This window comes from Ctenocephalides felis, unplaced genomic scaffold (genome assembly GCF_003426905.1).
Source record: "Ctenocephalides felis isolate EL2017-DRISC unplaced genomic scaffold, ASM342690v1 CF-g0.4_SCAFFOLD_00845, whole genome shotgun sequence".
In the NCBI taxonomy this organism is placed as follows: Eukaryota; Metazoa; Arthropoda; class Insecta; order Siphonaptera; family Pulicidae; genus Ctenocephalides; species Ctenocephalides felis.
The window spans coordinates 81,113,412-81,130,548 of NW_020536999.1; the positions used below are offsets into that span (position 1 = coordinate 81,113,412).

Genomic DNA, 17,137 nt, shown 5'->3' on the forward strand with positions numbered 1-17,137 from the left:
ATTGTAATAAATCAGATAAAAAGTACCTTTTGTGTCCCGCAAATTCAGTTTTTGGGATACGAAATTTCCGCAACAGGAACCAAGCCACCATCTGAACGTATCGAAAATCTGCCGAATTTTTCTCGTCGAGAAACCGCAAAGTCGGTTAGACGATTTTTATGCTCAATTATTATCGCCGTTTTATACCAAACGCAGCTTCAAACCAAGCAATACTTCATGATGCAATATCATCTATCAAAGGCAATAAATCTATCTCCTGGACTCCAGAACTAGAAAAAGCATTTCAATCCTGCAAAGACAAACTTACGGAAGCAACGCTACTCCAACATCCAAATCATGGTGCTAAATTAGGATTATTTACAGATGCTTCCCAGCAGGCAGTAGGCGCCTGTTTGCAACAATTGGTTGAAAACAAATGGCAACCCCTAGCATACTTCTCTATAAAGTTGACTCCACGTCAATCGACATGGCCAGCTTATTTCAGAGAATTGCTAGCGGTATATCTTGCTGTGCAGCACTTCAGGCACATCCTTGAAGCACATCAATGCACACACTGGTCACAAACCATTAACTTTTGCATTCACCCAACGCCATGAAAAACTTCCGCCAGTTCAAATAAGCCATCTAAATTTTATTTCACAGTTTACAACAGACATAAAGTACATCGGAGGCCAGAAAAATATCATAGCTGATACACTGTCACGAGTCGAAGCCATTACAAAAGATAATTTACTTAATTTCGAAATCCTAGCACAACACCAGAAAGATGATGCAGAACTTAAACGCCTTTTGATGCAAGACACCAAACTACAATTAGAAGAAACTCCAGTACCAGGCACACACATAAAGTTGTTTTGCGCACGGCGAAGGCTCAGCCACGACCTTATATCCCGGCACCGCTGCGGAGAGTAATATTTAACTCATTACATGGTTTGAGTCACCCTGGGATACGAGCAACTTTGCGTCTTATTACTGCACGGTACATATGGCCATCTATACAGAAAAACTGTCACGATTGGGCTAAAGCTTGTCAAGATTGTCAAAAGTCAAAAATAACACGACATGCACACGCACCTCACCTAGAACATTTCCCTTGCCAACAGCAAAATTTGCACATGTACACATCGATATAATTGGTCGTTTACCTCCTGTTAACTCTTATAAATATTGTCTGACAGCCATTGATCGATTTACCAAATGGCCAGAAGTATACCCACTACAAGGAATATCTGCAGAAGAAATAGCGGTTGGATTTTTATCATGCTGGATATCCCGCTTTGGAGCTCCAATCAAAATAACGACGGATCGAGGTACTCAATTTGAATCAGCTATCATCCAAGTTCCAACGGACTAATAGAACGCTTCCATCGACAACTCAAAGCTGCGATAATGTGTTACAAAGACAACACATGGTTGGAAGCACTTCCGCTAATTCTAGGCATTCGAAACGCTTACAAACCTGATATCAAGACATCAGCAGCTGAAATGGTGTATGGTGAACCACTCCGCCTTCCTGGAGAAAATTTTGAATTACATAAAAATTCTCAAAATTTAAGACATCCGACTGATCTACTCTCGAGACTTCGACAACACGTAGCGCATCTTCAACCAAGTAAATATAGTAATCACACAAACAACAAACCATTTATTTTTCAGGACCTACAAACATGCACGCATATTTTCCTCCGCGACGATACTATCAGGAAGTCACTCCAACAACCATATCAAGGTTCATACGAAGTTCTTAAGAAAGATGATAAAACAGTAAACATACGAACACAGAAAGGCAATACACGGGTGTCCATCGATCGCATCAAATCAGCCTACATCATAGCAGATCCAGTAGACCAAACAATCATCACCAACTACTTCACACGATCAGGCCGAAAAGTTCATTTTCGCCTATCATGACCTCCAGTCTCCGCGGAAAACTCATGTGGAATTCATCTATATAAGAGGTTTGACAACTGATAGAGTCACCAGTTATGCCTCAACTTCAATTGTGTCACCGCTTGTGGGACCCGCCTATGTTGCACCAGATGGCACCACGATATACCTTTTAGATATCACCACTCCTTGTAGCTGAGGGTATTTAACGCATAGCGCAACACGGACTAATCCTCTTTCATCTCAACCATTCAAACCATTTGTTTATGTAAGTGTTCGACGCTTCTGGTATCGTTGCTCCGATTGCAGAAACGCAGGTCAACTTCAAGGAGTCAACAACTACTGACCTGGGACCACGGACAGTAGCCAGCCAGAAGAAAAAAATAATAAATTATAATTTCAATGTAAATATATCTAATATAACAATGTAATAATATCTAATATAATAAATAATATTATAATATTTGAGTTATTCAAGTGGAAATATATGTGGAAGATACCCACACTTCTAATATATAAGACCACAATTAAACCTGTGTAGACGTATGGAATTCAACTGTGGGGATGTTGTAGTAAATCAAATGTGGGACTTATTCAACGATTACAATCTAAAACACTACGGGCGATTACTAATGCCCCGTGGTTTGTCAGCAACAAAATCATACATGATGACCTCAACATCCCTTTCGTAGTGGATGTCATCAATGATACTGTAGTACTGGACATCATGCTAAAATTCTCGATCATCCTAATGCAACTTTGGCTCACATGCTTGATAATCCGCCTATAAGAAGACTACGCAAGAAACAGTAGTATTGAGTATTTTCTAAAAGCAAATTTTCAAAAATCAATAATTTTTATAATTGAACCAGTTTCCGTAGGACTTTAATGATTTAGTATGTTTATTAAGGTCAAGTACTCTATCGTTATACCTAGTAAATCGTCTAATTTTACTTTTAACAAACGTCAAAATAAACTACTTAATTTCTCAAACTTTGATGAATTTTTAAAATTAAACTACTTGTCGTAAGGACATAATATTTCAATAAGTTGTATAAGACCATGATATATATCATAAAAAAAGTTTCATAAAAATCGGCTCAAATTTTTTCTCAACAACGACTTACAAGAAAACGGCTCGGTAGATTTTCACCTAAAACTAATCAGAATCATTCCCAACTAATATCTTTCGAACAGTTTTTGATTTTTTAAAATCGATTCAGTAGTATGAGCTTAAATGTGGACCAAAAATTCAACATTTTTTCCAAATTTCAAAGGAACGGCTCGGCCGATCGTCGCACACAACTGAAAAGCGATAATTCTCATTGGGACACATCAAATGGGTTTTAAATTTCTGAAATCGGTTAAGGCGTTTTTAAGCAAACGTCGATAAAAGGTCTAATTTTGACAAATATCAAAACAACGATAAACGCTAGTCCTCATCGCGATACATCGAATGGTTTTTAAATTCACACACACACACACACGCAAATACTTTTGCAAATTTGGTCTCGTTCGATTCAGAATGGCTTGAAACGTCGAGAAAACATAAAATTAGCGAATCGGATTTATTGATGAAAACATAAACTTCTCCTTCATTAATAATTCTTTGGGCTACTTCGGCTGCTACTCTTGTGTAGCAGCCGAAGAGTACACATCGATTAAATAACAAATATTATTGTGAACGGGCGGCCGGCCGACCGATCCGAATTCTAATACCTGCGTTTCTGCAATCGGAGCAACGATACCAGAAGCGTCGAACACTTACATAAACAAATTAAACGTAGATATGGAAGTCTGTGATATAGTGAGTGAGAATTCAAGTAAAAAGATCGCTAATGAGAATAAATTAAAGAAAAAAAGTTTAAGTTGTAAAAGTGGTGGATATCAAATTAGAAAGATCGGTAAAGGCGACAAGAAAGCTAATGGCAGTATAACTAAAGCAAGTAGAAGAGAAAAAGGATTATCAAAACAAACCAACAGTGAAACAAACAAGAAGGTGGTGAGTGTAAGCGAAGAAATAATTGAAACAAATATTGAATCGAATAAAAATGATAATAAAGCAGTTAATGATATTAATGAAAATGAAGTTACAGTCTCAGATGAAGTGAATAAATTAAATAAAATTAGGATTCTGAACAATATAAATCGATTTGAAGATATTGACTCAATATAAATCGAATCAATAGATAAAAATATAGGTCGTCTACACCCTATGGCGTTAGGAAACACAATGCATAATTCAGGTTCACACTTTAAAACACATTTGTTTGAAGTTTCAGTTGCGGGGAAAAACAAAGTGAAATTGCCATTTAAAAATGCTAATACTGCAAATAATATACTAGATGAAAGGATTTTGAAAAAAAAAATCTCAAAGCATATATCCCGAAATATTTACTTACCAGACAAGGTATAATATTTGACGTGTTTGCTGAATTATCAGAAGAAGAAATTCTGGACGCGATTGAATCCGACATACCTGTCCTTGAAGTCTTACGTATGAAAGCAAAAAATACTGACGCAATGGAGGTTAAATCACAATGTGTTAAAATAACGTTTGAAGATACAGTGTTACCTAACAAAGTGGCAATCCATTCAGTTAAATGCGGTCAGACCATTTATTCAAAAGATTGTTCAATGTTATAGATGCTGCAGATTTGATCATATAAAGGAACAGTGTAAAGGAGATCAAAGATGCATGAAATGTTCCGGCCAACATAATGTAGTTGAATGTAATGAGCAAAAAGTGGAATGTGCATTATGCAGAGGAAGCCACCCTGCAAATAACAAAGAGTGACCGGAATTAATAAAGAATAAACTAATAAAAGAAATGATGGCATGGCAAAATATAGCCTTCCATGAAGCAAAAAACGCTTTATACCAAAATAAATATGCTAGAGTAGTGAGAACAGAGTATGCTAGTACTGACTGGGATAGAGATTTTCCAGTTTTTCACACAGAACAGAGTTGTAATGCGGGCAAATCAGATAACAATTTGGACAAAAATAGATTCGAAATATTATCAGATTTAGAGGAAGTAGGGGAAACTGAGTATACTAATACTATACAGTTCAATAAACCAAAAAGGTTTAACCATAAATCTTCAAACAAAATTAGGTCGATTCCAAAATTTCCATCGAAAAATAATATTGAAAATGAACGAGTAACAACTAAAAAACATAGCACCGAACCCAAATATAACCCAAGTAAACGCTTGAAAACAAACACTGAACATGAACAGGAAGAAGATAGTAGTAATATCATTGGTAATTAAGATAGTAGTAATATCATTGGTAATCAAGATAGTTCCATCGATTTACTCGAAGATTTTATAGATAACATTAAACAGATTTATATGCCGAACAATACTGAACACTATAAAATATTAGTTGAGATATTAAAAAGGATGGAGAGGTCACAACTTAGACTTGATAAAGATGATAGTGATTTATGAATCTGGTAAACCGTAAATATGAGTGTCATTACCTTATACAATATTGAGTATTATGCTTGTAGTATTCTTTGATTGGCATGTTACTTAGCATAGTGTTTAAAAAATCAAAAATAAACGATTTTATATTCAGATATATCCTTATGATCAAAATTTTTCAAATTAACATTAGATCACTATATTCAAGGAAGTTGCAATTGGAGGTCTATATGTAAGCCAATCAAATTGATATTGTAATTTTATCTGAAACATGGATGAAAAAGGAATATAAATATGATTTATCCGGATACTCTATAACACATACCAATAGAGACGATGGATTCGGAGGTGTAGCTTTATATATTTGCCGTAGACTACGTTCCGAAACCATAAATACCGAGATATACAGCAACACAAAAATTCAAGTTTGTGGGGCCAAAATCATAGTCAATAATGGTACTGTGTTTAATATTTTTGCGATTTACTGTGCTCCAGGACACAGAACAAATCTTACCTATTGGACTACATTATTCGGAAACATATCGCCGCCTTTTCTAATTGCAGGTGATTTCAATGTGCATCATACGAGTTTTGGCAGCATTCATAATAATCATGATGGAATAATTTTAAGCAAAGCCATTAACTCAGAGAGATTATGTGTTCAGAATGACGGATCGCCTACGTTATTGAGAAGACATGACAGAAATCCTTCTGCGGTAGATTTATCTATAATATATACCCATCAGTGATGCTCAGTGCGGAACGGCACGTCACAGATAAAACTTTGGGATCGGACCACCTTAGTACATCAGTTCGGATTGGACTGAGTAAGATAAATATGAATAACAGTACTATTAGAAACAGGCATATTTGGAAGATCAAAAATGCTCACTGGAAGAAATATGAGCAAGTGACAGATAAGTTATTGTCAGAATTGATATTTGATAAAGATCCATCATATCTACGTACGGTAAGTTTGTTAAATGCATAAATCAGGCGGTTTTGTTAGCAATTCCCATATCAAGACCTTATTTCAGTAAAAAGATAGATATTTGTCAACGCCTTGGTGGGATGAAGAGTGTGAGAAATTCAATAAGATGAAGTTAGAAGCTAATAGAAAATACAGAAGGCCTCCAGTTTAGGCTATATACATCAAATATAAAAGAATTTTAGCGAAATGTCGTATAACGTTCAAAAAGAAAAAACGGGACAAGTGGATTGAATTTTGTAATTCTTTTACAAGATCAACTTCATCTAAATACATTTGGGACAAAGTAAAAGCTTTGAAAAATAGAGTCGTGCAAATAAAATCCTTTTCCTTAACAATATTAAATTAACAATAATAAATTAACACTTTATTCAGAATGAGGTAATTATTCCAAGCGCACAAGAAATGAATGTACTGGAAGGTCCTTTCGCAATGCAGGAGCTTCTTTTGGCACTAAAAACAAATTTGAACACTACACCGGGTGCGGACAATATTCACTATCCAATGTTGAGTAAATTATCCAGTTTTGGCAAGAATATGTTACTACGGGTTCTTAGTGAAGTTTGGACCACCGAAACAGGAAAAATATAATTACAATTCCAATTCTTAAACCAGGCAAAGATCCTTCAAGAGCAGAATCATATCGTCCTATATCGTTGTCTTCATGTTTAGCGAAAAAATACGAACGACTGGTCAAAAGAAGATTGGAATGGTGGGCGGAAAGCAACAAGATATTCCCGAGTTGTATATTAGGCTTTCGTAATAATTAGGGCACGATTGACGTTATCACATCCTTAGTGTATGAAATCAAAATTAATTTAGCAAAAAATAGTCTTCTGATTACTGCAAACGTGGACTTAGTTAATGCCTATAACTGCGTTCAAATACCTATATTAATGAAGATTCTGTCTGATATCAAGATGCCAAGAAGATTTATTCTCCATATACACCACCTCATATCAGACCGCACGATTAATCTCAGGTGTAACAATATACAAATCGGATCTGGAAGTCAAAATTATGCTGTACGCGGACGATATTATACTTCTACATAAGGCTCATACTTTGAATGAGGCTATTGAAAAATGAATAAAACAATACAACTCTTCCATAATTGGTGCATATCGTTAGGGTTTTTAATGTCAGAAAATAAAAGTACAATAAGCCTCTTTACAACACATAGGAAGTCTATAAATCCAGACTATATCAGCATAAGCAATTATGTTCTGAAGGTTGAACCTACAATTAGATGTCTCGGGCTATTCATTGATGATAAATTAAAGTGGAAACCACACATCGATTATCTAGTTTCTAAATGTGAAGAAGCACTGAATATTCTCAGGTTTCTGAATCACATAAATTATGGTGCTGATATTAAGATTTCTCTTAGAATATACAAGCAATTAATACTATCTAAGTTGGATTACGGTAGTTTCATATATGGCGATGCATCCAAAAGTGTACTTAGCAAACTAGACACAATCCAAAACTAAGCTTTGAGGTCTTGTTTGGAGATCATGCTTTCCACGACTATCAATGCATTATATGTTGAAGCTAACAACGTAGTATTAGAGAATGTGAATCAGATCAATAATGAACTGAACAGCCCATACTGGAGAAATTGGAAGAGGCCTGTACCAGTAATTGCGTATCGTGAAGTGGTAGAAAAATGTAATCTCTTACAAACTTGGGCAGCAACCTCAAGATTTCATTTCAAGTACAATGTTACTTCTTCTAATCTGAAAAATATAATTCAAATCGATTTCGCCAATGCGCACTATAGCGGAGATACCAATAAATGTAGGATGGAGGTCGAAGGAAGTATACATGAAACATTTAAAGAGTATGATATATTTTCAGGGGACAAATTCCTTCACAAAATATAGACTAGATAAAGATGCGTCAATATATACAGCGGAAATGTACGCTATTAATAGGTACGTAAAATATATTGATGAACATAATGTGAAGAAATAATCGGTCATAATCAGCGATAGCAGGTCTGCTCTTGAGAGCATGTTGTCGTTGGGAAAGGACCCGTCATTATTAACGATAGATACACTAAATGTCATACATGCGATATTATAAAAAAATGCGAGCTACGCATTATATGGGTAAGAAGCCATATTGGGATAGCTGGCAACAAAGCGGCGGTTAACAGTGCCAAAGATGCCATGAATACAGGGATTGTTGCTGTGGATGGAATATCATATAGAAACATAAAAAGATTTAACAGAGCAAACATACGGAACATTTGGCAATTGGATTTTCAGTTATCTCTAAGAATTAAAGGTAGATTTTATGGTATGATACAAGGAAAAATTCCAGCCAAACCATGGTATGACGGATTTACGGAGTGTCGGCCGTTTTACGCTACACTATGTAAATTAAGACTCAATCATTCATACGCTCCGTTCCATCTAAGCAGAATTGAGATCGATATCGATTCTAGTTGCTATTGCTTGGGTGAAGCAACTAGGGCGGATGCAGAGCACATCATCATGGAGTATAAGCGTTGGGAAAAGGGCAGACAAAAACTATGGGAGGAAATAATAAAACAAAAAATCTCCCTTCAAATTAATTTTATAACAATGTTGACAGATATAAGATTATATGGTGCTCTGTATACTTATATCAAATGAAATATACATAAGTCAACGATATATACGTAAGACAAGACTTTAAGATATAGTGTAGATATGATGTAATAAAGTATAAATGTTTAAATAAGATTAACTCATGTATATGGCTAATATAATAGTTTATAAAACCAATAAATCGTAAATAATAATAAAAAAAAACAATCCATGCAAACAATGAAGAAATGACCATTGAAAATATTAGTGCGCAGTCAAGTAATACCGAAATAAATGATCAGAATGATAAAATGTTGCATGACTTTCACGAGTTAGATAACGTAATGCAATTTGATGATTGTGGTGAGGACTTAAGTAAAATAACAAAAGATAATGACAAAGAAAGCGAAATGATGCCCGACAATTACGAACAGTATAAACTACGATATGACAGTTGCGATAAAGGACCATATATAATATACGTAGAATCTTATAATAATAACATAGGACGCCTGCATCCTATCACACTTGGAATAAAAATTCATGATGCATGGCCAAATTTGAAAACAAATCTGGAAGAAATTAGAGTAATTGGCAAAAACAAAGTGAAATTGATTTTAAGTAATGGTATGACAGCTAACAGATTATTAGATGATGATTTTTTCAAATGGAATAATCTAAGAGCGTAGATCCCCAAATATTTAACGGTGCGGACCGGAATCATTTTTGACGTTGATAGCGAATTACCTGAGAAAGAAACTTTAGATTTCATCGAATCCGAGTATCCGATAGTGGGAGTAAAATGTATAAGATCAAAAAAAGAAAATCATAAGACATACAAATCACAATGTGTTAAACTTACTTTTAAAGGGACAAAATTGCCAGAAAAAGTAGCGATCCACTCTGTTAAATGCCCAGTAACCCCATTTGTGAAAAAAGTAATCCAATGCCACAAATGTTGGAGATTCGGACACGTTCGTGATCAGGGTCGTGGAGAGGTTAGATGTCCAAAATGCGCAGAAAAACACGCCTTACAAGAATGCATAAAGACAGATGATTTAAGATGCTGCTTGTTTTAAGATGCCGATACACTGTAGAGTTTTGGGCTAGAGTCGCTCTAGCTAGAGCACTAATAGAGCGCTCTATGTAGAGTCCCATAGTGTACACAGCTACTAGAGCTCTCTAGCGAAAGTCACTCTACGCTCTCCGTAGACAATCTCGCTACACAAATGATATTCAGTGTACACAGGGGTCTCTGCACAACTTCCACGCTCTAGCTATTAACTCTAGCATTATTCAAATTGTTGGATATTTTTTTGTACTATACGTACAGTTTTTTGTGTTTTGCTTTGCTAGGTTATGTATGATAGGTTAGGTTATTTATCTATGTGTTTATTTGTGTTCCCAAGAAAAGTTTTTTTTTTTATTTTGGAAAATGGAAGCATTATGTGATGAAGAACAGAAGAAGTTTGTTTGGGAGAGAAATAAAGTGTTTCAATTAATTGAAATGGTAGAGGATCGTCCAGAATTGTGGAATGTCAGGTTGAAGGAGTATAGGAATTGAAACCTGAAATATAAGTACTTGGAAACAATAGCAATGTCTTTAAATTTGGGTGTTAAAACAGTAAAAGACAAAATTCATAATTTGAGATGCCAGTTAAGTGAGCATTTGATTAAAGTTCAAAAGTGGTCAGGGTGCAGATGAAAGGTATAAACCAAAGTGGGAGTTTTTTGAGGCTGTCAAGTTTATGAATATCCAGATAAATTCAACAGAGGATTCAATTGTCAGTGTTGGCAGTGCCCCTGATATTATTATTACAGATGTGCTGGGAAGTAAATAAAGTAAATTCATATTGTGATTTAAAATTTTTATTGTAGGATACATTTGACAAAATCATATAACAAAAATCATATGACAAAATAAGATAAAAATTAATAAATAAAAAAATCAAGCATATTTATATTGCCACCGTAGTTCACCTGCTCTGGACATAAAGTACGTTTTAACATTTTCGCGTACTTGCTAAGCTGTGCAAGTTGGATTCCTCGCGCCTGCTTGTTGTAATGGATAAAATGAATTTTGTGAAAGTGGGTCATCTCGCCAACATCTTCAGAAACATATCTGGTCGACTTTTTTTCAATTAAATAATTACGTAGCACACAAGCAGCTTGAACAAGCTTTATTACTTTTTGAGGACATAGTTCGACTGGCTTTCTAAGAAAACGAAAACGCATCGAAAGCAAACCAAATGCATTTTCTACTACGCGACGTGCTCGAGAAAGTCTATAACTAAAAACACGATTTTCAACAGGTTGGTCTCTAAAAAGGAATGGTTTCATAATGTAGGTTTTTGATGGAAAAGCGTCATCGGCAACAATGACATATGGCACCGGAATTGACTGGCCACGTAATGGCTTTGCTTCGGGTATATTCAAAGAGTTGTTTTCCAAACATGCCGATAGTGAACAATTCGCATATACACCCCCGTCTGACACTCTCCCATTACATCCTACTTCTATATACAAAAATTTGTAATCAGCATTCACAAGAGCCATTAATACAATACTCTGTGTCCCCTTGTATTTATAATATAGACTTCCTGAATCTTCTAGTGCCTTCTTTACCACATGTTTTCCATCAATAGCTCCTATGCAATTTGTGTAGTTCCAAGTAACATCAAATCGTTGGCTTCATTTTCCCACTCCTCTGATGTACAAGGAATCTGTAAAAAAAAAGAACAAATCATTTAATTTTCATTTGTTATTTTATTTTTTTTAGGACCATCATGATGAGGAGATAAAAGATAATTCTGGGCCTGGGCAGACTTCTGTTACAAAACCTCATGAAAAAGGGCACCCGATTCAGTTAAAAAGGATGATGAGTTGCTGAATGAAGCTTTAACTTGTTTACGAGCTCCGAAAGATCAATTGGACGTATTTGGAGTGTGTTACTGCAGAGTTGAGAGGAATACGCTCTGAAGATATCCGAAAAAAAAATAAAACTCAAAATTCAGAAATCTATTTTAGACGCAAATGAGGAAGACGACATGCGAGTCTCTCTAAGTAATTTGAGTGAGTACTCCGGTTCATCGAGCACTCTCGTAATATGCCAGATGATTTCTCCAACGCAAAATGAGACTACTTTAACGCAATATTATGACAACATTTAACATTTTCTCATACCTTCAAATAATCATTTTTCAATTCCTATTACAGAGCATCACACACCTCTGGAACAATACGAGAAGTAGTTGTTGGTGGAATCCGAAACAAATAGCTTAATGACTGATACCTGTCACCTATAATATAATTTATTTACAATTAATATTGGTACAATTTTTATAAATAAACAGTAAAAAAATGTTTTTGAATTATTTTAAATACACTGGGGCCTCGCTTTACGGCCTAGATACGTTCCGCAAAACTTGGCCGTAAAGCGAAAAGCCGTATAACGAATCAATTATTCCAATACGAATTCATACAAATTCAATGGGATCGGTTCCAAATTTAATAAATATATAATATGGTTTATCATTCAAAATGCATTTTATTTTTTTCTTTTGTTTAAATTATAAACATATTTAACAAGAACATAAATTTTACATAAAATAAAAAACTTCAAAAACATTCCATAATTTTTAAATACAGACCACTGTCACCATCATTTTGCGCTGGTGGTTTGAAAAATTTAGATGATGTGATTGATTTGTGATTTATAACAGCTAATGGCTGAGTTAATTCCTCGAGAGACATTAGCGCTACGTTCGACGTCAGGATCGTTTTCAAGGAGGATGTTTCCTTGTTCAAAATATGAAAAAGCGCTCGACATGATTTTTGATGTTAGCTGTTTGGATACAACACGTTCTGTATCTTCATCAATTGCCGGCTCTGCTTGCAACTGATTAGCTGCAAGTAGATCCAGCACATCAGATTCGTTTAAATCTTCAAAACCGAGATCATGTGCTAAATCCAAAATGTTTTGTCTAACTTCAGGAAGGAAATTAACTTCTGCATCGGTAGTTTTTATACATTCTGGCCATATTTCTTTTCCAAACATGATTCATTGCTGTCGATTTCAATTCCTTCCAGGATTCACTAATGTTCTCAACAGCATCCTTGATATTATAGTTTTTCCAAAACGTTTGAACCTTTGAAACGTAAAGATATATAAAAATTTTCATTTTCGATTTTTTTGCGATTACTATAACTTGCGCTACGGGAATTTAAAAAAGCCGTTATAGCGAAACATTTTAGGCCGTATATCGAAAACGTTCCTTAATTAAAGAGGGCCGTTATAGCGAAAGGCCGTATAAAGAGCGGCCGTATAGCGAGGCCTGGGTGTAATTGTTTTATACCACTTACCAGTAGCAAGAAATCTCAATGTCAGTGTTAACCGCTCAGACGGTGATATTGATTTTCTTAGGTGAGTATCTTGTCTTGCAATTCTTGGAGCAATTCGTTCCAGCACATGTGTAACTTAATCAAATCCTTTAACAACAAAAATAATCGACTCACTCAATTCATTCCTGGGAACTCCGACTTCTACGAATCCATCCTAAAAAATTTTGCTCCGGACTCAGCCCAAAGGGAAGCCATGGTTAACATTCCTCATAATATAGACAAAGATATCTCCAATTTAAACGCCAAATTTAGTCTAGAAGAACTAAACCTATTTCTGAAAACTAAAAAGGATAGCGCTCCCGGAATAGATCACATTACATATATAATGTTACATAGGTGCTCTTTAAAGTTTAAACAACTTATCTTAGAAAACTTTAACTCAGTATTATCCACTTGCTGGACTCCTAAAGACTGGAAGAAAATTTTGCTAATACCAATTTTAAAACCTCAGAAAGATCCAAGACTTGTAGAATCATGCCGACCTATTGCTCTATTACCGTGCTTACATAAAACCTTCGAAGGCTTACTGAAAAGAAGACTATAAGATCTTCTAAATAAGATCTATGCAGAAAATAGATCTCTATTAAATGATTGCCAGATGGGTTTTAGGCGTGGATGTAGTACAATTGACCTACTGAGTGTATTATCGAATGCTATACACATCTCAAACTCAAGGAATGGATACTTACTATTAATAGCCGCAGATATCCACAAGGCATATGACTATGTGGAGTACAATATATTGATACAAACATTAAATTGTATGAACCTTCCACATAAAATTACAAAGGTTATCATGCCACTGTTAGAAAACAGGGCAATTTACATTAAATTCAAAAATAAGATTATTGAAGAGTTATTTCTACGGGTCTACTACAAGGCTCAATTTTGAGTTCTTTACTGTTCAATATTTATATGTCTGACCTTAACACACAAACACTAAATGGAGTTAAAATACTCCAATATGCTGATGACATATTTATAAATTGATCCGCTGCTCCAATGGAAGAATGCAAAAATAAAATCCAAGACTCTCTTATTAAAGTATCAACGTGGCTTAACGCTAATAATTTACGTCTATCTCCGACCAAATCAAAAGCGATCATCTTTAGCAGACATAGAAATTTACTGAACTCTCTCGTCTTAAACATAGGCAATTTGCAGGTCAAATTATGTGACAGTATAAAAATTCTAGGAATAACCTTCGATAAACACATGTCCTTCCAGACACACCTCAGAGAAGTGGTACAAAAATCGGAAAAAGGAATCAATATTATTAAAAGACTATCAGGAACAAGATGGGGAGCACATCCGACCTCCCTTATATCCGTATACAAAGCCATCGTAAGATCTCATATTGATTACGGATGTCAGATTTATGAAGCATTATCTTCTAAGAATCAGTATATCTTAGACAAGGTGCAATTCTCAGCATTAAGATTATGTCTGGGGGTTATAAGGTCAACACCTTGCAACTACCTTCTAGTGGAAGCTGGCGAATCCCCAGTAAAAATCAGAAGAGAAATACTTACGAACAGGTTCGTAATTAAAAAGTTTAACTCAGATTACACGTTCTTTATAAAACAACTACAGACATTAGCTGAGCTGCACTCAAAAATGATTTACTGGAAGAATAAACCTACTCTCCCTCTGATAACGGCTTTCTACTGCATCAAACCCTTGGAAGATATGACTTATACAAACAGTAAACTTCCAGCTTTTCTATTCCCACAGAAATACTCTTTTTCCAAGAATTACAACTCTCAGGAACCTTATATTGCAATATCAAAATCATATTAGAAACCTAGAATTTGAAGAATGGTGACAACACAATTACAAAGACTTTACAGTTACTTACACAGACGGATCCAGAAAGGAAAACGACGGCGGCTGCGCGTTTTTTGTCCCTTCCAAAGGGTCCCTTCCTAGCTTTGCATCGGTATTTACAGCAGAGATAACAGCCATCAATGCGGCTTTAGAGTACGTTAAAAATGAAAATCTCAGAAAATCAATAATTTTAACAGACTGCAAATCCGCCCTTTTGGCCCTGAACAAACCAAGAGAAGATGGAAATTTCTTGACTCTTGATGTCATTCACAAAATAGAAGCCCTCCTGGATTCTGGATATATAATTAAGTTAGCCTGGATTAAAGGCCATTCCTCAATTTGGGGAAATACACGGGCAGACAAACTAGCTAAAGAAGCATGCACGGCGGTAGTTCCTATGAAAAAGGCACCAATAACGGATTTAAAAGGATTAATAAGAACACTAGGACTAAGTCAATGGCAAAACGATTATGACCTAGAATCGACTTCAAAGGGCTCTTTATTTAAACCCTGCAAACACCAAGTCACATTTAGTACCTGGTGCAGCAAACTAAAAATGACCAGAGAAGACATTTCCATGATAAATAGAATTAGATGCGCTCACACATTTTGTAGGTCTCATTTATACAAAATTGGACGAACACAAGATACCTTCTGTTCGTGTGGACCAGAATTTCAAATAATAGACCACATCCTTTGGAAATGCTGCCTATTCTCAAAACAAAGAGAAGAACTTCTGCAAGAACTATATAGAAACAATATAACTTTCCCCATTAACACGGCAATTGCTATGACTTTGAACAAACCCCAATATTTACAAAATTATACTGAATTTTCTATATATTTGCAAAATCAAGATTTGATTATATATATATATATATATATATATATATATATATATGGCGCTAGTTGGCCATTTATTATCAATTAATTATTATTTACAAGTGAAACCACAATTATCGGATGTATACTCGTTTATGATGTCAGTTTATTAAAAACTCAATTTAATAAGAAAAACGATTTATCATTATACAATTTTCGAACTACAATTTTCGACCCGACAAAATGTTCCATCATGAAAACCCAATCAAATTTACGATCGTATTTTTAAAAACAATCTTCCACTCTAGCTTCCTAGATGCCAGATTCGCATCAGCGTAGCCCAAAGTATGTTGTGTAATTTTTGTCATCAACTTGGCGTAATTCCACTGACATCTGTCATTTTGCCGTGTTCATTCCGCCATATGCGTGTTGATTCCGCTATATCACTTTGTCGTCAATTGGCGTCATTCAACTGACATCTTTCATATGGTGTTCATTCCGCCATATAACTCCCCTTCAAAAGAAAAAAAAGTACCCGTTAGAAATAAATAAATAAGTTTAATTATTATAACTTAAAGGAGACTTTTTTGGATTTCATCTTTTCTTGAAGGTTTTGTTGACTTTCATGGTGTATGTCAAAAGAAGTTCTGAGAATACTTTGACGGTAGGGCTTCACAAAATTATCTTGTGTGATGTAATACACTGGATCGCTGACTAATGTTATTTTTTTAAGGTTCAGAGAGGTGTTGCCATTTAGTATAGATTGCATTTTAACGTCCTTGCTCTGATCTTGAGAAATTTCCTCTGAAGTTAACTTTGATGGAATTTGAATGGCATTGATCCTGGACAAGGCATCAGCAACCACGTTCTGATCACAATTCACATATATAATATCAGTGAAAAACTGTGATATGTATTCTAGCTGCCGTCGCTGACGATCTGAAGCTTTTTCTAATTTCTGTTGGAATGCATGTGTGATTGGCTTGTGGTCTGTTTTGATTTCACAGTGCCTTCCTTCTAGCAGATATTCAAAATACTATAAAGCCGCAAAGATGGCTAGTAGCTCGCGATCGTAAGTTGAATATCGCTGTTCAGTAGCTGTGAGCTTTCTGGAAAAGAAACCTTATAGGGTGCCATGCACCATTTTCTTCCTGCTCCAGAGTTGCTCCAATGGCTGTTGTAGATGCATCTGTAATTAAATTAATA

The 17,137-nt window shown here is 35.2% G+C and overlaps 1 protein-coding gene across 1 annotated transcript; it reads left to right on the forward strand.

Moving 5' to 3' along the window:
* Nucleotides 1-1,389: 1,389 nt before the first annotated feature.
* On the forward strand, nucleotides 1,390-1,911 carry LOC113391030. The gene has a single exon (XM_026627010.1). It carries the CDS (start codon nucleotides 1,390-1,392, stop codon nucleotides 1,909-1,911), a length of 522 nt encoding a protein of 173 aa, XP_026482795.1.
* The last annotated feature ends 15,226 nt before the right edge of the window (nucleotides 1,912-17,137 follow it).